This window comes from Salvelinus fontinalis, chromosome 35 (assembly GCF_029448725.1).
Source record: "Salvelinus fontinalis isolate EN_2023a chromosome 35, ASM2944872v1, whole genome shotgun sequence".
NCBI lineage: Eukaryota > Metazoa > Chordata > Actinopteri > Salmoniformes > Salmonidae > Salvelinus > Salvelinus fontinalis.
The window spans coordinates 32,530,656-32,555,666 of record NC_074699.1 but is presented as its reverse complement, the minus strand read 5'-3'; the positions used below and the strand labels follow the sequence as shown (position 1 = coordinate 32,555,666).

The 25,011-nt window shown below is 40.8% G+C and overlaps 2 protein-coding genes across 3 annotated transcripts in view; one reads left to right on the top strand and one right to left on the bottom strand.

The window, feature by feature from the left end:
• Positions 1-1,744: 1,744 nt before the first annotated feature.
• On the bottom strand, positions 1,745-8,851 carry spg21 (SPG21 abhydrolase domain containing, maspardin). The gene is made up of 9 exons (XM_055900014.1): positions 8,731-8,851; positions 8,254-8,318; positions 7,779-7,940; positions 6,698-6,778; positions 6,090-6,235; positions 5,475-5,583; positions 5,162-5,269; positions 4,799-4,939; positions 1,745-2,534 (listed from the first exon to the last, which is right to left on the bottom strand). Exons 2-9 carry the CDS (start codon positions 8,314-8,316, stop codon positions 2,418-2,420), a joined length of 927 nt encoding a protein of 308 aa, XP_055755989.1. The 5' UTR covers positions 8,317-8,318; positions 8,731-8,851; the 3' UTR covers positions 1,745-2,417.
• A 3,437-nt stretch (positions 8,852-12,288) lies between these two features.
• The window catches only part of clpxa (caseinolytic mitochondrial matrix peptidase chaperone subunit Xa), a 20,247-nt gene continuing 7,524 nt past the window's right edge, over positions 12,289-25,011 (top strand). Inside the window, exons 1-11 of one of the 2 annotated variants that reach the window (XM_055900004.1) lie at positions 12,292-12,563; positions 12,748-13,006; positions 13,531-13,685; positions 14,146-14,266; positions 14,961-15,115; positions 16,174-16,336; positions 18,025-18,198; positions 19,071-19,235; positions 20,062-20,150; positions 20,823-20,987; positions 24,626-24,928. In XM_055900004.1, coding sequence (XP_055755979.1) covers positions 12,955-13,006; positions 13,531-13,685; positions 14,146-14,266; positions 14,961-15,115; positions 16,174-16,336; positions 18,025-18,198; positions 19,071-19,235; positions 20,062-20,150; positions 20,823-20,987; positions 24,626-24,928 — 1,542 coding nt within the window. In that variant the 5' untranslated portion in view covers positions 12,292-12,563; positions 12,748-12,954. Of the gene's footprint in view, positions 12,564-12,747; positions 13,007-13,530; positions 13,686-14,145; positions 14,267-14,960; positions 15,116-16,173; positions 16,337-18,024; positions 18,199-19,070; positions 19,236-20,061; positions 20,151-20,822; positions 20,988-24,625; positions 24,929-25,011 lie in introns of both variants that reach the window. The other variant, XM_055900005.1, reaches the window with a different exon arrangement.

The window sequence follows — 25,011 nt, the reverse complement described above, 5'->3', positions numbered from 1 at the left end:
GAGGTATGAATTTGTTAATTGACTTTCTACACAGAAATATTTTAGTGAAACTTTCTTTAAAAATATATATTTGAAGTGTCTTTTTGAAGATTTATTGACGTATTAAAACAGATGAAATAGATGACAGGGATATAGTGGAGAGTGAGTGGTGGAACAGGGGATCAAACTGCTGCCTTCACTGTCATGTGGTCCAGGTGGCAGCAGCACTACCAATAGACCAGGGTTCCCCACCTGGCAGCCTGCGGGCCAAATTCTGTGGTTTTCTTTGGCCTCCCAAGTTTTCTGAACAATGTTTTTTTGTTGTTGAATATAACAAACTGTAAAAACACCAAGAAATCAGCTTCAATTGATTTTAATTTGGTAAATCTGTTCCCAATTATTTCCACGAATAATAGACACGTGATAAGCAAGGTTTGAAAGTACGTTATATTCCAATAATATATCTGTTTGGGCTTCTTGCAGTTCATTTGCAGTTTACAAATTATTTGTAATTACACTACCGTTCAAAGGTTTCGGGTCACTTTGAAATGTCCTTGTTTTTGAAAGAAAATATTATTTTTTGTCCATTAAAATAGCATCAAATTGATCAGAAATACAGTGTAGACATTGTTAATGAGGCGACTCCGGGATGCTGGCCAGCTAAGCAGAGTTGCAAAGAAAAAGCCATATCTCAGACTGGCCAATAAAAAAAAAAAATATTAAGATGGGCAAAAGAACAGACACTGGTCAGAGGAACTCTGCCTAGAAGGCCAGCATCCCGGAGTCGCCTCTTCACTGTTGACGTTGAGACTGGTGTTTTGAGGGTACTATTCAATAAAGCTGCTAGTTGAGGACTTGTGAGGCGTCTGTTTCTCAAACTAGACACTCTAATGTACTTGTCCTCTTGCTGAGTTGTACACCGGGGCCTCCCACTCCTCTTTCTATTCTGTTAGAGCCAGTTCACACTGTTCTGCGAAGGGAGTAGTACACAGCGTTGTGTCAGATCTTCAGTTTCTTGGCAATTTCTTGGCATGGAATAGACGTCTTTTCTCAGAAGAAGAATACTGATGAGTTTCAGAAAAAAGTTCTTTGTTTCTGGCCATTTTGAGCCTGTAATCAAACCCACAAATGCTGATGCTCCAGATACTCAACTAGTCTTAAGGACAGTTTCATTGCTTCTTTAATCAGCACAACAGTTTTCAGCTGTGCTAACATAATTGCAAAAGGGTTTTCTAATGATCAATTAGCCTTTTAAAATTATAAACTTGGATTAGCTAACACAACGTGCCATTGAAACACAGGAGTGATGGTTGCTGATAATGGGCCTCTGTACACCTATGTAGATTACAAAAATCAGCAGTTTCCAGCTACAAAAGTCATTTATAACTGTAACAATGTCTACACCGAATTTCTGATCCATTTGATGTTATTTTAAATGGACACAAAAAAAGTGCTTTTTTCAAAAACATGGACATTTTTAAGTAACCCCAAACTTTTGAGCGGTAAGTGTATGTTCCGGCCCCCATGACCATCCGCTCAAGAAAAGAAAAATCATCCCGTGGCTGGATGTAGTTGATGATCCCTGCAATAGACCAACCCCCAGCATTATGAAAAATGTGCTATCAACATGACATCTTGTGCATAATGCATTTATTGTGCTTTACATCATTCCAGCACAAATATGATGTAGGCATTCATAACAGCATATAACAACCTATATAAATGCATAGAAAGTTGGTTGAAATGACACAAAAACCCACATGGCATGTTTTCAAGGTTTTATTCAATTACAAATGAAATATAACATTATACATCATTTCTTCCGACTAACATCCTCAGCTGTATATCTAATCAGTGCAGGTTTTCTAGCTTACTGAGTATCGCCACGGTTGGCAGTTAACCATAAACATAGAAGGAAAAACATGGAATTCAAAAGTGCAACATCAATTAAATGCATGAGATTTATATCACATAAGGCAAAAGGTTCATAACATGGCATCGTATGGCGTTTCTTCTCTCAAAGCAACGTAGCCAATTACGCTCTATTTACAGTAACAGTGATAATTAAAATATATTTTTAACTGTAAAGTAAAAATAGTATCAGTTCAACTTGTGGATTGATTGTATTCAATATCGTAGAAAAAACAGAAAGGAGATCAGGTGAAGAGATGACCTTTCTTAACAAGTGGATCCATAGATCCGTGTGTGACCAGTCGTGGCGACTGGGTGGTGATGATAGTTGAGATCATAGAAATACAGAAATAGAATTGACTCATTCTAATTTCTATGGTTGACATTTTCTTGGCTGTTTTGCTGGTCAGGGAAACGTAGTTCCCATAGTTCTGCCCCACAGAATCAGAATCAGCCAATCCAATTCTATGGTTCTGGCCTGTCGGTTAGAGCTGGGAGAGAGGAGAAGGTGCTGGGTAACAGTCTCGTCATTGGTCGTTGGCACTATTCACCAGGTGGCTCTTCTGTACCTCCAGCTCCTCGGCGCTCACCATGTCCGAGTTGATGGCGGCGTACCGCGTCCCGTGGAACTGCCGCAGGTGAATCTGAGGAGAGGGATCGAGACAGAGAGAACATGTTCAGAAATAGTCCATATGAAGTTACTTGCAGGAAGCCTCATATGACCACCCTTACAGAATGTAAGCTTGAGATCAGGATGTTGGTACAAGGCTAACTTGCAGGTACAATAAGTAAAGTCATGACAGAAAGAGAGGTAACCCCACACTGTTGAATGTTCTAACAATTCTCAGACACTTACATCTAGTAGTGTAGCCTCGTTAATGTATTAAACATGTGAGTTTGTGATGAATCCAGCAGTGCAGGCTCCTGCATATTTCTTATTGCCATTTCATTGTGTTACTACTATGGTGCTATTTCTATAGAAACAACCTTAATCACTAGGGTATGTGGGACGCGTCCCACCTCGTCAACAGCCAGTGAAACTGCAGGGCGCCAAATTCAAAACAACAAAAATCACGTAATTAAAATTCCTCAAACATACAAGTATTTTACACCATTTTAAAGATACACTTGTTGTAAATCCAGCCACAGTGTCCGATTTTAAAAAGGCTTTACGACGAAAGTACACCAAACGATTATGTTAGGTCAGAGCCAAGTCACAGAAAAACACAGCCATTTTTCCAGCCAAAGAGAAGGGGTCACAAAAAGCAGAAATAGTGATGAAAATTAATCACCAACCTTTGATGATCTTCATCAGATGACACTCATAGGACTTCATGTTACACAATACATGTATGTTTTGTTCGGTAAAGTTCATATTTATATAAGTGAGTTTAAGTTTACATTGGCGCGTTATGTTCAGTAGTTGCAAAACATCCAGTGATTTTGCAGAGAGCCACATCAATTTACAGAAATACTCATAATAAACATTGCTAAAAGATACAACTGTTATGCATGGAATTTTAGATCCACTTCTCCTTAATGCAACAGCTCTGTCAGATTTCAAAAAAACTTTACGGAAAAAGCACACCATGCTATAATCTGAGTACAGAATGCACTCCCAGGAATCCCAGTTCCACAATAAATGATTGATTTGTTTGATAGTCCATCATTTATGTCCAAATATCTCCTTTTTGTTCACGCGTTTAGCCCAGTAATCAAAATTCATGAGGCGCGATCACTAGGTGCAGACAAAAAGTCAAAAAGTTCCGTTACAGTCTGTAGAAACATGTCAAACGATGTATAGAATCAATCTTTAGGATGTTTTTAACATAAATCTTCAATAATGTTCCAACCGGAGAATTCCTTTGTCTTTAGAATTGGAATGGAACGCAAGCTAACTCTCACGTGAACGCGCGTGGTCAGCTCATGGCACTCTGGTAGAGACCTTACTCAATCCCCTCTCATTCGCCCCCACTTCACAGTAGAAGCCTCAAACAGGGTTCTAAAGACTCTTGACATCTAGTGGAAGCCTTAGGAAGTGCAATATGACCCCATAGACACTGTATATTCGATAGGCCATGAGTTGAAAAACTACAAACCTCAGATTTCCCACTTCCTGGTTGGATTTTTTCTCAGTTTTTGTCTGCCATATGAGTTCTGTTATCCTCACAGACATCATTCAAACAGTTTTAGAAATCTCAGAGTGTTTTCTATCCAAATCTACTAATTATATGCATATTCTAGCTTTTATGGCTGAGTAGCAGGCAGTTTAATTTGGGCAGCTTTTCATCCAAAATTCCCAATGCTGCCCCCTACCCTAGAGAAGTTAAATGGTCATAGGCCACAAGCATCACTATGTACCATTTGGTAACAGATAGTTACCAATTGTGCTGACTTCTTTGATGTAAGTCAAGTATCCATTGTTGGTACATAGTACTACTGTAGGGATCAACTCTTCACATTTCCAGAGAAAATAAAATGACAAGAGCTGAGAAATTACAACAATGTCGCACTAAATCAATTCCACAAAATACAACATGCGCAGCAGCAAATATTGGCAAAAAATAAAATAGCATATTATCCAAACAGGTTGAGGTGAGAGCGGTATGAGAGTAGAACAGTTGACACTATCATCACCAGCTGAGTCTGAAATATACAAGATAAACATACTAAAGTGGTGAGATAATACCACGGCTTCCTCTCCAGGCTAACCCAACCAGCCGCATCTGTGCTACAAAAGAGGTTTTGATGACAGACATCACTTCACTTTCTTATGAATTTCTGTGGGAAAGTCACATCACATATATATCCCCTGACATGACATATATTGTGTAATATTTATCATATCAGTCTGGTGGTTTAAATGGTACAGTTCGTGTGTCTTTTCTACCAACTCTGATGTGCTCACCTGTATGTATAGGTTGACCTCAGCACTCCTACACAGGTAGGGGAAGTTTCCACCCGTTTTGAGGTGAGCCCGTCTGGCATTTGGATACAGCTTATACATTTCCTCTTTCGCCTCGTGTGACAGGGCACTCTGGTCGAACACCTTTAAACCAAATGAAACACGCACACAAACAAGTAGCACACACACAGTTACACACATACACAGTCGCATACATATGCATAAGCACAGAACACATGCAGGTTACAGCTCCAATGACCCACCCACAAGCCACAAAACAGCCAATCCCTACTGATATGTAAAATGAGATGTACAGTAAACAATAATGGAAATAAAATGCTGCAAATGAACAGCAGTTCCTCCTACATCCATAATGGTGACGGCCAGGTCCTTTATCTTGTGAGGCTCCACGTAGGAGTTCTGACAGTTGAGTGTTAGTCTGGAGGCTAGGTCACCCTGGTTCAGGCTCTCCAGCTAGGGAGGGGGAGAGAGAGAGAGCGAAAGAGAGAGAAGGGGGGGTGAGAGAGAGAGAGAGAGAGGTGGTAACTGTCATACCTCATCAAAACCCAAAATATGCATCTCTGCTGTGAATTTGAGTGGTTACATTTCTCTAGACAATCCCTCAGTTGTTTACCAAAACAATTTCAGATTACCCCTTTAGTGGAGGTCTGGAACCTACTCTGTCGACCATAAAGTCGATTGCGTCGGCCATCTTGGTGTCGACAGGTCCTTTAGCGAAGTTCCCCAGGACAATCTTCTTCAACATGAAGGCGGGCATCAACCAAAAACTGGAAGGCAAGAAATAACATGGCGTCCCTGTATGAATGACTCAACAGGTAGAGAATAGCGAAACTTCTGCGGCTCAAAGCTAAATGGTAAGGCTAAACCAAAAAAGACAAGACTGGCAAACATGTAACTTTAATGAACTACGGAGGCCTACACATCACACATATTACATTTGTAATGACAGACCATAAACAAAGGCTATGTTTTGCGTTTTGGCAAACACCTGGGTCGCGTTCAGCAGGGTAAAATCTTGCCTTTCTGACATGTAGAGAAAGGAATCGTGTCAGCTCTATTCATTTCTATCTGCACCGCTCCACAACGTTAGTCCACTGAACACGACCCTGTTCTTCCTCCACAGCACGGTAAGGGTAAAACAGGGTCTTATTCATTAGGCACCAAATCGAACAAAACAGACAAACAGGGCAGGACTACTTGGACTTGTCCAATAAGAAATGCTTGTTTTCATTTTGCTACAGTGTTCCTTAAGGAATACAACCCAGGACTGTACCTGTTGGCTGTCAATGTCTGATTGAAGATGGAGGTGTCACTGAAGGAGTTGCACAGGATCAGAGAGTGGACTCTGGGAGACTTGTGTGTGTGCTCGGCAAACTTCTGGGCCAGGAAGCCGCCCAGAGAAGCACCAAATAGATGGACCTATAACAATAGAAATAGTCTGACACTTTAGCCTTAATGCATTACGCTGCACTTAGAATATATGCTTATGACACGCCTTATAATGGAAGTCCCTTATGTCTCACAATGATCATGACTATATTGAACATTTGCTACAAATTATAATAATACAATTATAAAGGCTCATACATGTTTATAACAAGTAATAATGTATTGTGTAATAATATGGTCCTGTATGGCTCAGTTGGTAGATCATGGTGCTTGCACCGCCAGGGTTGTGGGTTTGATTCTCGGTGCCAACCATACGTAAAATGTATGCAGTATGCACGCATGACTAAGTCACTTTGGAGAAAAGCATCTGCTAAATGGCATATATTATTATATTAAAAACGCATTATAGCTGTCGGTTTTGCATAATTCCAGGTCATACCATTGTAAAACCATAAAAGACTAGCGTTACAAGTTTTCCATGGTAATACAAACCTTGTCCAATTGCAAGTGATCGAGAAGCTTCCGAAATCCATCACAGAACTCCAAGAGATCCCAATACACAGGATACTGCAGCTGAGCGAGAGAGAAAAAAACAAGTCATTTTCATAAACCTTAACTTGTAGAATATATCCAGAACCCCTGGGGCTAGTTTTAAAACATTTAATCCAGATCAAAATGCTCCTGTGTTGGGTAAACTTCTTCGCTTCGGATGTGTTTTATCCTTGTTTTTGCATACAGTTCTAAAACAAAACCAAATCTCTAACAGCTAAAAGCACTAGATGAACCTAGCAGCTACAGACAAGCAACCAGAATCAACTCTATGCCACTCAGTGTGATGTTACTGTCATGACATTCAATGGTGCCTGGGTCAAATAAAAATCACTTGGAATATAGCCTAGTGAAAGTTTTCTACTCCTACATCAGAATAGACTTGTATTGTACCCTGGCTGGTCTAGAAGTAAAGCCTCCAGCACGCGTCTTTAGTATCGGCATGGGATCAAATCCAGCCTACTGCCCTTTCACACAACCTCCCTCTATCTTTCCCCACTGTCATTCTCTCTTACTATTTGGTCAAAAAAAATCTGAAAACACCTTTATGAACCTATAGAGCAATTAAAACTATATACCAGCCTCATAAAGATGCTTATAAAAGCATTAGACTTAATTACACTCCTCAGTTTTGCTTGTCTTACTGTTATATTAGTTATATTAACAGTGTAGGTCAAATATCAAAATACCAGCATTCGTTAGACGTGGTCTTTCATCCATCACTGATCAATTCTAAATTCTCACCATACAGTCCCAATACAGTTTGTCCAAAGTTCTTCATATAAAAGGCTTTTTATTTTAAATTTGAAAAAACACGGAGGAGGGCCTAACAGCCAAAATGTTTGCTTTGCACTGGTTGCCTCTACACTGAATAAATAAGCATCACATAACCTGTAGAGTGGACTCAGTCTAGTGTATCTAATATTCCAAAAGAAGTGCCTTGGTCATTTGACTGTGGATGATGAATATCTTAATGAATTGAAGATATTACAAGCCATAAAGGTGTTCTTTCACAGTGACTCACTGAGATGACTCTGTAGCCCCAGCCTGTCAGGGCTAAGACCTGCTGGAAGAACACCTCTGCTGTCCCACTCACAGGGGGAAGGAATATGATGGGACACCTGATGCTCTTTGGGCCTGCGTCATACAAGGACCACACCTTGCTGTCATCGTCGTCCACTATAATCTAGAGAGATGATACAGAGGTGAAACATGAACGTACAACCCATAAATGCAAAACATTCCATGTAATATTATAGCAAATTCTATAACAAAGAACTGTGTTTCTAGATGGGATCACGTCAATGAAAGGGATATTTAAGAAGACTGTGGTGTTGGACTCGTAAATGTCAACAAACTGAAGATATATAGTTTAACTGTTCAATTAAATCTTACTGTATTGAGTTCATACGGGCTATGCGAATGGCCAGCAACTGAATCAACTGTAGTGATAAAGCTAGCTATGCTATTGTGGAATGGGATATGGTGTTTTTGCTTACTTTTTTCAGTGGCACTGTGCTTCTGAACCAGTTGTAATCAGGAGATATTCTTATCTCATCCATTTCTGTGGAAACAAGAAGACGAAGGCTAGTATGCAGCTAATAGGCTGGTATTAAATATCCTCCTGTTAAAGGAAGGAAGGAAGGAAGTAAGATGATTCTGAAACTGATTAGCCATCTTTCAGCGTGTGCTTGTTTATCTCTTTAGTAACTAAAGAGGTGAGGTGGGGTTGATGAGAACCGTCAGCTAACACCAGTTTGCATTCATTTTATTTGGCTACTTTGTCGAATGTCTATGTCTAGTTCACGTTAGCCATCCTAGCTAACGTTAGTCACCACTCGTGACGAATGCTTAAGCTGTAACGTTAGCTAACGACGGTACGATATGCTATCTCACAAAGTTATTACCTGCAAACCGATGATCAATGACAAAAACTAAAATATGTTAAAAAAAAAAATACATAGGGTCAATATTACCGTGTTTGCTTTGGATATCATTCACCGTTTAGGTCCACTTTTATTCACGGATTAGCAACATTTTATTTCTCGTTCTGAACAAGTCATATGACATTACTTGCACGCACTTCCGTGATGCTTAGGGGCGTGTTTCAACATTCTTAAATTACTTCCTTCCTCTCCTCGTCTCCTTTACTTCATGATTATTGATCTCCTAAAACCACAGACTTCTATTAAAAACCTAAAGCCTAAAACCTTTGTCTATACATTACAGAAAATATGGACATATGAGACCAATGTATACATTTTGTTCACCAAGATTTTACAATAGGACATGGTGTGTTCCCTTTTAGGCTCATATATCTACAGCGAATAGTCAATGGGCCAGACCAAAAATGTGTCCACTTTCGGGTGTCAAAGGTTTGATGGCATTCAATTGTTCTATGTTTTTCACATCTTTATATATTTTGTTGTATGGGAGTCTATGCAATAGAATGTTCGCAGGCTGACAAAGGAATGTTGAGACAAGTTGGAATGTTCACATGTTCATTGAAAATGACTGTATCAAACAAACAACATTCTATAGGATCTCTTAAAAACCATGGGATTTGGTACATTTTTGCCTTCAGATCTAATGATTTACTTAGACTGACTCATCATTGAAACAACGATGTAACAAACTACATATTTGTTTTAGGGAAATTGGTTATAATGGGAAATGATTCAAGTCCAAGAGATCCAAAGCTGGTAGCGTATTTGTTTATACTTTTATATAGCCACCTGTAATAGTCTGTTGTACACTGAGTGTACAAAACATTAGGAACACCTTCCTAATATTGAGTTGCACCCCCTTTTGCCCTCAGAACAGCAATTTGTCAGGGCATGGACTCTACGAGGTGACAAAAGCATTCCACAGGGAATGCTTCCCACAGTTGTGTCAAGTTGGCTGGATGTCCTTTGGTTGGTGGAACATTCTTGATACACACGGGAAACTGGTGAGCATGAAAACCCCAGCAGCTGTGCAGTTCTTTACACATTCAAACTGGTATGCCTGGCACCTACTACCATACCCTGTTCAAAGGCACTTACATGTTTTGTCTTGCTCATTCACCCTCTGAATGGCACGCATACACAATCCATGTCTCAATTGTCTCAAGGCTTAAAAATCCTACTCTAAATCCCCTTAATCTACACTGATTGAAGTGGATTTAGGTGAAATGAATAAGGGATCAGAACTTTCACCTGGATCCACCTAGTCAGTGTATGTCATGAAAAGAGCAGGTGTTCCTAATGTTTTGTACACTCAGTGTATAGAGGTGGAGTTGAGGTGGAGTTGTCGGATCATGCTGGGATAAAGCCTGACAGCATGCTCTCGATGGTGCTCCTGTAGAACACTGTGAGGGCCCTCGGGGACAGGCCACATTTCTTCAGCCTCCTGAAGTTTAAGAGTCACTGTCGTTCCTTCTTCACCATAGTGTCCGTGTGGTTTGACCATTTTAGCGCCTCGGAGATGTGTACGCAGAGGAACTGTCTCAATGGCGGCCCCGTTGATGAGGATGGGTGCATGCCCAGCCTAGTTCCTACTGAAGTCCACGATCAATTCCTTTGTTTTGCTGACGTTGAGGGAGAGGTTGTTTACCTGGCACCACACCGTCAGAGTGCCTACCTCCTCCCTGTAGGCCATCTCGTCGTTGTTGGTAATCAGGCCTACTACTGTTGTGTCGTCAGCAAACTTGATGATGGAGTTGGAACTGTGTGAGGTCACGCAGTCGTGGTTCTACAGGGTAAACACCATGTTTATTGGATTTATTTTATTTCACCTTTATTTAACCAGGCAGGCCAGTTGAGAACAAGTTCTCATTTACAACTGTGACCTGGCCAAGATAAAGCAAAGCAGTGCGACAAAAACAACAATACAGAGTTACACATAAACATGTACACCTACAACTGCGTGGCCACACATTACGTTTGCAACAACATCATTAAGTTTGCTGACAACACGAAAGTGGTGAGTCTGATCGTCGACGGCAACGAGACAGAATACAGGGAGGAGGTTAGAAACAGCCTCTCACTCCACGTCAGCAAAACCAAGGACTACAAGACTACAGGAAACAGGGGGAGGAGCATTCTCCTATTGTCATTGACAGGGCTGCTGGGAGAGGGTAAAAACCTTTCAGTTCCTCTGTGTGCACATCACAAAGAACCAGACATGGACCAATCACACCACCATTGTGGTGAAAAAGGTGCAGCAGAGCCTCTTCAACCCTAGGTGCCTGAAGAAATGTGGCATGGGCCGTTGAATCCTAAATAAGTTCTACAGCTGCACAATCGAGAGCATCTTGACTGGCTGCATCACCGCCTGGAACGGCAACTGCACCGCCCTCAACCGAAAGGAGAATGGTGCGGCTGGCCCACTGCATAAATGGGGGAGAGCTCCCTGCCCTCCAGGACATCTACACCAGGCGTGTCTGAGGAAGGCCCGAAAGATCGTCAAGGACTTCAGTCACCCGAGCCACAGACTGTTCACTCTGTTACCATCTGGGAAAAGGTATCAGAGTATCGGGTCTCGGACCAACAGGATCTGAGACAGCTTCTACTACCAGGCCATCAGATTTCTGAAAAGCTAAACTTAGCTGTCTCCCTGCACAGACCTGCAGCTTAGAGACTATTTGCACCGGAGAGACTATATGTATCTTAGAAATTGCTTGCACTGAATACCCAAACATACAACCCTTATACACAAACTTACACACACACACACGCACACACACACACACACACACACACACACACACACACACACACACACACACACACACACACACACACACACACACACACACACACACACACACACACACACACACACACACACACACACACACACACACACACACACACACACACACAGTCAACCCTGTTGTTCTAATATATACTATTGATTCCACTACCCACTTTATACTTGTATCCAGTCCATTATTACGATGCACACTACCTCTTATATTACTTCTACTACTTGTTATTTTTGAGTCGACTCTTTTCAGGGTTATTATTGATTAATGTACCGAATTCCAATAGGGCGGCACACAATTGGCCCAGCGTCGTCCGGGTTTGGCCGGTGTAGGCCGTCATTGTAACTGACTTGCCTAGTTAAATAAAGGTAAAAAAAAGAAATACAAAAAAACATATTGTTATGTGTGAAATTTGGTCTAGAATCAGATTAGAGCACACTATAAGGAGTATAATGACACCAAGATGTTGTCTGACTGTATCATGTACCATTCACAGATACTGTAGGTCTAAAAGAGGCCTAAAATAGCCACTTTCATCAAGATACATATGTTTTTATTAAATAAATTGTGATACACATTTAAAAAGCATGTCAAACTTACTTCCTCACAATGAAGTTTCTATGTGAGAATTGCCAGAACAATCTGAGATACCCTAAATATTTTTGGTTTGGCCTGGCGTGGAATCGCCCTTGAGCTCAAGCCAATAATAATAGCTGTACGGGGAAGTGTATTTTGTTCATCCTCTCTTGAAGTATAATTATTGGTTGTCCATATTACTCGAATCCAGAGTCATATCTGCTCTGTTCGAATCTTATTCTGGTTGTTCTTGATCTACAATCTACAACCTACTATACAAAGGGTATACGTTTTTTTCTGCTCTCTTCTGAATGGCCCATCATAACACCATTCATTGGTTACATCACTCAAGAATACACTGTCACATAAGCAAATACATGAGGGTTGTGTAACTCGCACCCTCTGTGGTATTGACAGCATGACAGTGTCATTTGATTTACATTTCATCGATGATTGTATTTGTTTGGCTTTCAAGCCAGTATAATCGTAAGTATATGTTTAAACTACTTTATTGGCAAGCTAGCTAGAACGTTAAGTTACTTGATACTTGTTCTGCCACGTTAGTCTCCGCTCTCTAGCTAGATGTAGTCTCCACGTATAATAACACATTCATATTATGGATATTGTTCTGCATTATAATTACATCCTATTTTCAACTCCTTTTCTACAGTTTCGGAGCAGAGCCACAGACTGGATACGTTAATGCTGGCTAAACTAAACAGTGTGCTCTATTTACCAACGCTACTGCTGGTTCGTTAGCCAGCTAAGCTAGCTAGCTAGCCTGCCAGTCAACATATACTTTGGCTAGTTTTTTTTATTACTCTGTGATATTCCCCACATTCCTATTTATATCTTTTCTGTCGACTTAAATAAAATAATGTCATGCACATGCAGATCAGCGGCGAGATTGTTCATAACTTCTCAAAAAGGTAAGCCTATTTTGCTAGCTAGCTAACTTGCTGGCTAGCTAGCTAACGTTAGTCTTCTAGCCAGCCAGCTTGCAAGTTGCACAATCATATAATGTTCAGATACAGCACAAACAATGAATATGAGGTGTTGAGAAAAGCAAACTAATGTGAAATGGGGTAATATGGTTGTTTTGCAAAGTTGGAACCTGTAACATCTACCTGCTAGCCTTGTAGCTAAAGCTAGCTAAGCTGATGTGAACTTGATTTACAGTGTTGTTACGCAAGAAGAACCATACAGTGGTGGTGCATGCATTACACTTAGTTATTTATCCAAAGATTTTGTCAACATTTTCATGTTATGAATAAATGTATGTTTAGGGGAGCTTTCAGGGACATGCCCCCTTATGCATTCATATTTGACATGTATGAGGAAATATAGGTGTTTTTATCTATTGATTAGTAATATGCTCAACGTTTCCTTTGCTGATTTAGAAAATGTACATTAACAGTAGGTCAGTTGATTGAATCTGCTTGTACGTTCACAGGTATCTCTTCCACCAGAGTCCAGTTATTTTCTATTAGCAGACCAGGAACACCTAAAGTCCGATTAACCAGAAGAGTTCCTGTGAGATCATTCTCCGAATCATCTGTATGTTTTTCATCAAAAGATGTCAAAGATGGCTCCGGTGATGGAGGAAAGGTATGTCAAAATCAGGCCTTATTAACATGTTGTTACTATTAATAAGACATTATAAGGAGGTCACACATGCTTATGATGACAATTCTTACAATTAATTGCAATCACATCATAATGCATTGGGGCAGCAAGTAGCCTAGGCAGGTAGCCTAGTGGTAGCCTAGGCAGGTAGCCTAGTGGTTAGAGCATTGGACTAGTAACCAAGCTGACAAGGTTAACATCTGTCGTTCTTCCCCTGAACAAGGCAGTTATCCCACTAGGCTGTCATTGAAAATTAGAGTTTGTTTTTAACTGACTTGCCTAGTTAAATAAAGGTAAAATAATAAAAAATACCTGTTGGCTATAAGTAAAGTTCATTGAATGTTATAATATCTTCATGACTTCCTTCATGGTGAATGATCTAGTCCCAGCAGGAGCTACAGTCTAATCTAATCTACATCCTCTGCTCTTCCACTCTTGACAGAAATCAGTTGGTGATGCAGGAAGTGGGAAAAGAGGAGGTTCCGGTGGCTCCGGAAAAGGAGGCAGCCAGCTACGCTGTCCCAAGTGTGGAGATGCCTGCACTCATGTAGAAACCTTTGTGTGTAAGTGTTTTACTTTTCTTTGCACATTTGAAAATAGAGGAATTGAAAAGAGAGGAGAGGAATTGTGTACGGTCAAGCTTGGCACAGGAGCAAATCTCAATTATGAGAAATTGAGTGCTTTGAAAAGTGCTTTGAAACAAGCAGCAAACTGTTAGCCTGGTCCCAGATCTGTTTGTGCTGTATGGCCAACTCCTATATGGTCGTTGTTATGCCAAAGATATGCCAATTGACCACACAAGTAGGCAAGACAGCACAAACAGATTGGGAACCCAGGCTAGCAAATTGTGCCGTGACCCTGACACTTACTTTCTTTTAATTTATTTGAATTAATTGAACATATGGTTTATAACATGTACAAGTACCAGTACCAGTCTGAGTGACATGCACATCATGTGGAAGGAACAGCATTTAAGAGAATATGGTGTTACCCTAGCTTTCATCTGATCTTCTTTACCTAGTATCTACTGGCTCAGTGCAGCTCACACATCTTTTCGGAATGCCAGACTACTGGGCAACAGCTGTCAGACATATTGCGTGTTACTAACAAATAAAGTCCTTATGTAACAAATGGGTCACAGTCACAGAGCAGCTAAGTGTAACACAGGTCTAGTTTGTGTGCTTATGCCCCCCACTAGCAATATCATGATCCGGCTTAGTTGGTGCCATAACATCCTTCCCCCCTCCCTCTTCCTAGCTTCAACCCGCTTTGTGAAATGTGAGAAATGTCATCACTTCTTTGTGGTGCTGTCAGAGACCGACTCCAGCAAGAGTCTCAATAAGGAGCAGGAAGCAGCCAACGAGGCCGTCAAACTGGCCTTCCAGCAGAAACCTCCCCCTCCTCCTAAAAAGGTACAGTGGACAAGTCTTACAATGCATTATACCTGCAGGCTTTAAGTAAAGTGTTAACAAGTGGGACAAGAAGAAAAGTAGGATGGTCTGGTGGTCTAAGCCGCTGCCTCTGGGTGCACACATACCGCTGCAGCTTGGGTTCTAATCCGGCCCACTGCTATTTCAGCACACTCCTCTATCTTTCACCTGTATCTCTCTCTATCCAATAAACATACAGACTTTTAAAAAGTATATGGTAATCAGGATGATTATTAGACATTATAAGGGGGTCATATAAGCTTATGACAAGTCTTGATGCATTATAACTGCATTATACTCGCAGGCTTTAAGTAGTGTTACCAAAATAATCACAATAATGTGAAATCAGACTGATACATCTCATTCAAACTGAATTCAACCCTTCCAGCTACTGTCTGTCCTCTTGCAATATCCCAACACATCCACTTGTTGTGTCTGTCAGACAATGGGTGGTTCAGTCATCCGTGTTAAGTTATAGCTTACCGGGCTTTGTAACATCCGCCATACCACTGAAAGAAGAACAAGTAGAGATTGTACGACAAAAGCACCAAAGAGGGACATGTGTCTATAAACTGTCTGCAGAACTTATTGGTAACATTTTACATAACACTTTACTTACAGTGGCAATCTGGGATTCAAACAACAACAATGCGGCCACCCCGCCACTTTTTTGTGTAAACAGCTATGGTTGGGGAATGGGGCTGGAGAAATGTAGACACTCTCAAATTCAAAATCCAAAAACGTATGTACAAATCAACGATAGCCCCTTTAAAGCCTGTAGATATAATGCTTTATAACTTGTTATTGGCTTGTATGAGCCTTTATAATGAATGTCTTATTATAAGCATATAATATATTTTTTTTCACTATGTGGGACATTTTCAACTGACTCAAAATGGCTGTTCTTTTAGGATCATTATAAGATTATGATAATGTGACATTGTAAGGAGGGTCTTTGATGCTTATGATAAGTCTTGTAATGCATTATAACTGCATCATGCATTATGCTTTATGTAAAGTGTTACCAAATTGTCTTTCAGATCTATGCCTACCTGGATAAGTACGTTGTTGGACAGTCCTATGCAAAGAAAGTGCTGGCGGTGGCTGTTTACAACCACTACAAGCGCATCTACAATAACCTTCCGGGAGCGGGCACCAAGCCACAGGCGGAGGTGGAGAAGCAGGCCTCCCTTACTCCACGAGGTTGGTACCGTCCCAATCCCTGAGCTGTCTATCTCCAGTTTGACTCTGTATTTCATTTGTCTGAAATGGCCTTCTCCCTTCCTCGCAACTTATTTCCTCCATCTGTGAATGAACTTGTGACAGGTGAAAGGAACTATTGAGTAGCTATCATATGTCTTCAAATTAGTGCAGAAGAAGAAGAGGAGATTAGAGGAAGCGACTTTATACTATCGAGATGCATACTAAGTGCAGTGGCAGTTTTTTTCTACTGTGCACCTTGAAATGTAACAGCATGACATTCACTCAGGTTAACAAATTGCATTAGCCCATGTGTAATGTAAAACAGAATCACAGCTGAATGGAATGAATGGTAGGATAAAGTGTTCTCTTGCAGGCTCCTCTGCAATGGTTTGGCATGTGTACAATGGCTTTTAAAGGCAAAAATAAAACGCCATCTCTTGCAGTCCTTCCTCATCCATGGATCCAAGTAACGACCCAGGGTTTCCAGATTTCTATAAAATATGACAAATGATTAATTACAATATAAGTGAAATAGTTTTCCTTCCCAAAAATGGTAATTAAGTATGTTAAAATGTATTTTTGGGGTGTGGGCGTACCCAAACAACAGAATGGCGTATACCGGTCATAAAAATTTTTCATGTTCATGAAAAATGTTTCAAAAAATGGGTAGACCGCTGACTGGCCAGCTTGATGAAATCCTCCTCTATAAGGAAATAGCAGCATTTTTTAAAATGGTTTGTTTGAGATAAAAGTTTGAGGTGTTTTTAAGTGTTTTTTCTCCAATTTATGCTTTGGCCACAAATACGAGTATATGATGAGTCAACAACATTATTTGGGTATGAGTTAACAGATAATGAACTTTTAAAAGGGAGCTTTTCACTGGACAGTTACTTTAAGGTTTTCCCAGTTTTTTTTAACCTTTATTTAACTAAGGCAAGTCAGTTAACAAATTCTTGTTTTCAATGACGGCCTAGGAACAGTGGGTTAACTGCCTTGTTCAGGGCCAGAACGACAGATTTGTACCTTGTCAGCTCAGGGATTTGATCTTGCAACCTTTCGGTTATTAGTCCAATGCTCTAACCACTAGGCTTCCTGCCGCCCCATTAGCCCAAAGTCCTGTTTGAACAGGACTTTGGGCTAATGACAATGTCAGATAACACTACTAGTGACAATGTCAGATGACAACTTTCACTCTCATTCTATGGAGCTAGAGAAGACAAAAGGATGAACACAGATTAACGAGTAAGTGGTACAGTAACTCGTACAGAATATCAGTTACATGCAGCCAGGCTTTCAGCACTTCTCTCACCAAAATGGTCTCTAGCTCGCTAATAGTCTCTTTCCAATGTTCGCTCTCTCAGACATCTACAGTAAGTCAGACAGACAGACAGAGGATATGGTGGTCAAATACAGACAGACAAAGACAATCAGACAGAAATTCAGACAGACAAATAGTGGCCTAGTAACCTTGTTGTTAATCATGCACATGGTATATACAGTATATCTCTCCACATAGTAACAATACACTGTGCCTTAGTCCAATATTTATTCACTCTCACAGTATCTCTACACAACACCCTTATTCCCTATATAGCGCACTACGTTCCTAGCTGACCTCTCTCTCTCTCTCCCCCCCTTTCCTCTCCATTCCCTCCCTTTCTTTACCTCCTCTCTGTCTGTTCTTTCAGAGTTGCTGCAGATCGCTGGGATCAATCCCCATGGCAATGCGCTGGGTGCGTCAGTGCAGCAGCAGAGCCAGCAGCCTACCCAGGAGAAGAGGGGGGGCGAGGTGCTCGACTCTCACCACGCCAACATCAAACTGGAGAAGAGCAACATCGTGCTGCTGGGACCCACCGGATCAGGTGAGCTTTGGAAGAAGTGGAGAAGGTGCCAATCTATAAGGGAAGTATTTTTCTACTATAGTGTACTACTTTGAGCAGAGTCTCCTGTGTCCCTCTGTGATTAAACAGTTTGTCATTGAGTCAGCTCTTTAATTGGCCCTACACTGTCATAAGGCCTGCGTAGGGTAGTAATGACATACAGTAGTAGTTGTCATAAATGCTCATAAGGGTGGATGGAAACTGACTTTACACAGTTATGACACTGACAGTAAGAGTTGCGCCTAGGGCCTGAATTCACCCTGTACTGCTCTGCATAAGGTGACACAGTTATGGCATTACAGATGGCATTATTGTCACGCTTTCTGACATGACTCTAAAGTCAATTGCTATACGCTAACATCAACTTTTACAACCAGGAATGTCATCTGTTGCGTAGTCGTATGTAGTCTTTTACGAGTTCCCAAGAGGGGTCAAACAAAACACATACAAAATAAGTTGTAATAGGACTCTTGGCTTTGATATCTATATTACAGGAAACACAAATTGCGTTAAAGCAATAGTACACTCAAAGTCACCATCATGACAGTTTTTGCTCTGTACTGAAAGGGCTCTAGAATAGCTGACTGCTGACATGCAGTTTGTTGTGATTGTGCTAGTTAGTTTCCTTCAAACTGCACGCAGAGACATAAAAATGGTATCCATGAGTTCATCTGACTCTGGGGAAGTAGATAAAAGGCCAAGATCCTGAAGTATCCCTTTAACACAAAGGTTTTTTAGTGTAGTATTCCTTTAACGCAAAGGTTTTTTAGTGTAGTATTCCTTTAAACAAAAGTTGTAAAATGAATGCGTTGGTGTTTCCTATTGCCTGACATTGATTGACATCCATATTGCAGGTAAAACCCTCTTGGCCCAGACACTGGCTAGGTGCCTGGATGTGCCCTTCGCCATCTGTGACTGCACCACGCTAACCCAGGCAGGCTATGTGGGCGAAGACATTGAGTCTGTGGTGGCCAAGCTCCTCCAAGACGCCAACAACTCTGTTGAGAAAGCACAACAAGGTACATGCTACAATGTGTTACTTACTTGTGTATGTGAATGTCTGTGGTTGTGTGTGAAATGTGACATCAGTATGACTATCTTATCAAGTACTGTACTTGAAGCACATCAACTTCAGTCCTTGTCCTAAGAGTTGGTAGAGTTTTGATGGTGAGTGATTTCATTGGATAAAGATAAGTTTATGAAACATGCCATCTGTCCGACTAGCTAATCAGTTACTGTACTTGTAGCAGATCAACTTCTCTAAATGCCCTAAGAGTGGATGTTTTTGAAAGTAAATAACTGAATTAAAGGCACAGTAGGCAGCTTTTTTGATGGCCCGACCAAATGCACATAGAAATGTAATAGATCTGTCATTCTCATTGAAAGTATGTCTGAGAAGCAGTAGATCCGTTCTATGTCTGCTATTTTTCTGTGCTTCCCATTTTTGCTCGTTTTACTTTGAGTTTTGTATACCATCTTCAAACATCTGGAAAAAATATGTTTTTAGTTATTGAAAATATATTTCTTAGTGGTTTAGATGGTACAATGATGCTCTACACTATTCAATACTTATTTTGTCGCATACACTGAAATTAAGCGAACCATTCGAATTTTAATAACCAGGAAATGGCGCAATGATTTATTCCTATTGTACCTTTAAAAATAGAAAAGAGGGACAATGTAGGCCCACATTTTTCATGACTGCTGTGCAACATAGATATTGCATGTGTGACGAACCAAGGTGAAGCCAAATATTCTTGTGTGGTAAAAATGTTGATATACTGTATGCTAACTCACTCTGAACGGTGATTGGTTCTCGGTCTCTTCACTGATTGGCCCTCGCAGGCATCGTGTTCCTGGATGAGGTGGATAAGATTGGCAGTGTGCCCGGAATCCACCAGTTACGAGACGTGGGGGGTGAGGGAGTACAGCAGGTCAGTGTATACTGTGTATAGATAGATATGATAGTGGTTAGATTATTTATAGATATGTAGATCTGTCACTGTCAGGCGGTACAGTCCTGCCATGAACACTTTTTGCCCTGTCGGTTATAAAACCTGTAGATTCTGGCTTCATAACAGATTTCCTTGACCTTTCACCACATTGTCTGTAAAAAACACACTTGTTGACTTGTTGATCTTCCACAAGGATTCCAACATGGGATCATACATACCTGTTACAGTGGTTTCCCATCCAAACTTTACTTGGCGATACTTCCTTAATTGTCTATTTGGAAAGCTCCTGTGTCTTATAACTTTCAGTGCCTAGTTGCCCTTGAAACTCAGACAATCAAAAAATGCTCTGAGTTAAATCAAAAGTAAAAAATAAATAAAACATGTTTAGCACCATGTGATAAATTCCCTCAGTACCCTTCCACCATCTTGGCTGTTGCCTCTCTTCGCAATATTTGCTCTAGACGCATGTTTGATCGCCCAGAAATGACTAGGGCAAAGATGTTCGAGGATGAGGAGAGGTAATGAGAGAATTTCTCCTGGTGCAAAAACATTTATAGGTTTGGAAGAGGTTGAGAAGAGGTTTAGGAAACACTGGGGTATTGTACATTGTGTGTGTCTTATAATTTCCTCTGTTTGGTGGTCGTTTGGTAGGGTCTACTCAAACTTCTGGAGGGTACTGTCATCAACGTCCCAGAGAAGAACTCCAGGAAGCTGAGAGGTGAGACGGTCCAGGTGGACACCACCAACATCCTGTTTGTGGCCTCCGGTGCCTTCAACGGCCTGGACCGGATCATCAGCATGAGGAAGTGTGAAAAGGTAAACATTTCAATGTCAATGTCAATTTTAATTCCGAATTTTATTTCAATTGAATTTCAAATTTTTAATAACGACTTTTTCTGTAAAGGAATTTCTTGTGGAGTGGTTCATACAATAAAAAAACTGTACACAAATAACAAACAGTCAATACAGAATGAAACTAGGCTGCCGTCCCTGTGTGGCTCTGGCCAAATGTACTATATTAGACTAGATAGGGAGGCTGATATTTCAGACAGACTCTTCATTTTGTGGCAGGGTTGCATTTGTAAGTGCAGGGGTTTTGGTGTTACTATAAGTGATATTGCACTGAATCAATGTATCCTGGACTCTGAAGCTCTTTGATCAAGTGCCTTCAGAAAGTCTTCATACCTCTTGATTTATTCCACATTTTGTTGTTATAGCCTGAATTCAAAATCGATTAAATATCTTCTTCTTTTTTTTTCGCCCATCTGCACACAATGCCCCATAATGACAAAGTGAAAAAGTGTTTATTAGAAATGTTAGTAAATTTTATTTAAAATGAAATACAGAAATATCTAATTTACATAAGTATTCACACCCCTGAGTTAATACTTTGTAGAAGCACCTTCCACACTTGGATTATGCAACATTTTCCCATTATTATTAAAAAAATTCTTCAAGCTCTGTCAAATTGGTTGTTGATCATTGCTAGAAACTATTTTCAGTTCTTCGCTTTCTAATTTTTTAAGTACATTTAAGTCAAAACTACAACTCGGCCACTCAAGAACATTCCCTGTCATCTTGGTAAGCAACTCCAGATTTAGCCATGTGTTTTAGGTTATTGTCCTGCTGAAAGGTGAATTAATCTCAGAGTGTCTGGTGGAAAGCAGACTGAACCAGGTTTTCCTCTAAGATTTTGCATGTGCTTAGCTCCATTCCGTAAATTTTTTATCCCGAAAAACTCCCCAGTCCTTAACGATTACAAGCAATTAGGTTAGTGTTGTGGAGTCACTATAATGAATGTTGATCCATCCTCAGTTTTCTCCTATCACAGCCATTAAACTCTGTAACTGTTTTAAAGTCACCATTGGCCTCATGGTGAAATCCCTGGGAGGTTTCCTTCCTCTATGGCAACTGAGTTAGGAAGGACGCCTGTATCTTTGTATGGACTGGGTGTATTAATACACCATCCAACGTGTAACTAATAACTTCACCATGCTCAAAGGGCCATTCAATGTCTGCTTTTTTTCACCCATCTATCAATAGGTGCCCTTCTTTGCAAGGCATTTGTAAACCTGGTCTTTGTGGTTGAATCTGTGTTTAAAATTCACTTCTTGGGACCTTACAGTTAATTGTATGTGTGGGTTACAGAGATGAGGTAGTCATTCAAAACACTATTATTGCACACAGTGAGTCCATGAAAATTATTATGTGACTTGCTAAGCAAACTTTTACTCCTAAACTTATTAAGGCTTGCTATAACAAAGCGGTTGAATACTTATTGGCTCAAGACATTTCAGCTTTACATTTTTTTGTAATTTGTAAACATTTCTAAAAACATAATTCCTCTTTGACATTATGGGGTATTGTGTTTAGGCCAGTGACCCCAAATCGTATATTTATTCCATTTAAATTCAGGCAGTAACACAATGAAATGTGGAAAAAGTGAAGAGGTGTGAATACTTTCTGAAGGCACTGTATCGTCATGACATTACAAGGTAAATGAGAAGAGCTGTAGTTGTGTTTACAATGCTCTCAACCTGATAGAGTCCAGTCACTGTGAACCAAATCATAACTTGAAATTGGTGTGTGTAAAAATGGACTTTAACACGATTTGCGTGACAATCCAAGTTATTTGTGCATAGGCCTATCTCAAGTTAGGATTCGGCCTTGGGTCAGAAAAGACTGCAAATGTGGGTGGGATTAGGAAGGTTCAAGGGGTGGTCAAGAGGATTTGGGTATTCGTAGCAGATTCACCTGTGTGTATGTATATACAGTGCCTTCGGAAAGTATTCAAACCCCTTGACTTTTTTCACATTTTGTTTCGTTACAGCCTTATTCTAAAATTGATTACATTGTTTTTTCCCCTTATAAATCTACACACAATACCCCATAATGACAAAGAAAAATGTTTTTTTTAGAAATATTTGCAAATTTATTACAAATAAAAAACTTAAATATCACATTTACATAAGTATTCAGACCCTTTACTCAGTACTTTGTTGGAGCACCTTTGGCAGCGATTTCAGCATCGATACTTCTTTGGTATGACGTTACAAGCTTGGCACACCTGTATTTGGGGAGTTTCTCCCTTTCTTCTCTGCAGATCCTCTCAACCTCTATCAGATTAGATGGGGAGCGTTGCTACACAGATATTTTCAGGCTTCTCCAGAGATGTTTGATCGGGTTCCACTCAGGAACATTCAGAGACATGCACTGAAGCCACTCCTGCGTTGTCTTGGCTGTGTGCTTAGGTTCGTTGTCCTGTTGGAAGGTGAACCTTTGCCCCAGTCTGAGATCCTGAGCGCTCTGGAGCAGGTTTTTATCAAGGACCTCTCTGTACTTTGCTCTGTTCATCTTTGCCTCGATCCTGACTAGTCTCCCAGTCCCTGAAAAACATCCACACAACACCATGCTTCACCTTAGGGATGGTGCCAGGTTTCCTCCAGACGTGACACTTGGCATTCAGGCCAAAGAGTTCAATCTTGGTTTCATCAGAGCACAGAATCTTGTTTCTGATGGTCTGAGAGTCTTTAGGGCTGTCTTATGCCTTTTACTGAGGCGTGGCTTCGGTCTGGCCACTCTACCATAAAGGCCTGATTGGTGGAGTGCTGCAGAGATGGTTGTCCTTCTGGAAGGTTCTCCCATCTCCACAGAGAAACTCTAGAGCTCTGTCAGAGTGACCATCAGGTTCTTGGTCACCTCCCTGACCAAGGCCCTTTTCCCCTGATTTTTCAGTTTGGCTGGGCGGCCAGTTCTAGGAAGTGCCTTGGTGGTTCCAAACTTCTTCCATTTAAGAATGATGGAGGCCACTGTGTTGTTGGGGACTTTCAATGCTGAAGAAATGTTTTGGTACCCTTCCTCAGATCTGTGCCTCGACACAATCCTGTCTCGGAGCTTTATGGACAATTCTTTTGACCTCATGGCTTGGTTTTTGCATACGCTGTCAACTGTGGGACCTTATATAGACAGGTGTGTGGCTTTCCAAATCATGTCCAATCAATTACATTTATCACAGGTGGACTCCAATCAAGTTGTAGAAACATATCAAGGATGATCAATGGAAACAGGATGCACCTGAGCTCAACTTCGAGTCTCATAGCAAAGGGTCTGAATACTTATGTAAATAAAGTATTTCTGTTTTTTATTTTTAATACATTTGCTAAAATTTCTAACAACCTGTTTTCACTTTCTCATTATGGGGTATTGTGTTAAGATTGCTGAGGATTTGTTATTTAATCCATTTTAGAATAAGGTTGTAACGTAACAAAATGTGGAAAATGTCAAGGGGTCTGAATACTTTCCGAATGCACTGTATATATGTTTTGTTATTATGGAGAAGAAAGAGAAAAAAAGAAGAAAAAATAGACAATGCAACATAAGTCCAAACTCAGCCAACATCAGCCTATAGTAGCAGAACTGTCCCTCTTTAACTGAATCCCTCCTCCTCTCTGCAGTATCTGGGCTTCGGCACGCCGTCCAATATGGGACAGGGGCGTCGGGCGGCTGCGGCCGCAGACCTGGCCAACAGCAGCGGAGCGGAGATGGACGCCGTGCTGGAGATCAAGGAGAAGGACCGGCTCCTGAAGCACGTGGAGGCCCGGGACCTCATCGAGTTTGGGATGATCCCCGAGTTCGTGGGGCGCCTGCCTGTGGTGGTTCCCCTGCACAGCCTGGATGAGGAGACCCTGGTTAGGATCCTGACGGAGCCACGCAATGCTGTCATACCACAGTACCAGGCCCTGTTCAGCATGGACAAGGTGGAGACTCATTATTGTTATTATTAGTGGTGGTTGTAGTAGTAGTAGTGGTAGTAGAAGTATTAGTGTTACAAGTGGTGGTG

Excerpts from the sequence above, each read along its gene's own strand:
- spg21 (XM_055900014.1), bottom strand. The coding sequence starts at position 8,316 with ATGGATGAGATAAGAATATCTCCTGATTACAACTGGTTCAGAAGCACA. Across the intron at positions 7,941-8,253 it reads GCACAGTGCCACTGAAAAAA|ATTATAGTGGACGACGATGA; the intron begins GTAAGCAAAAAC and ends TCATCTCTCTAG. Across the intron at positions 4,940-5,161 it reads TGGCCGTCACCATTATGGAT|GTGTTCGACCAGAGTGCCCT; the intron begins GTAGGAGGAACT and ends TTTGGTTTAAAG.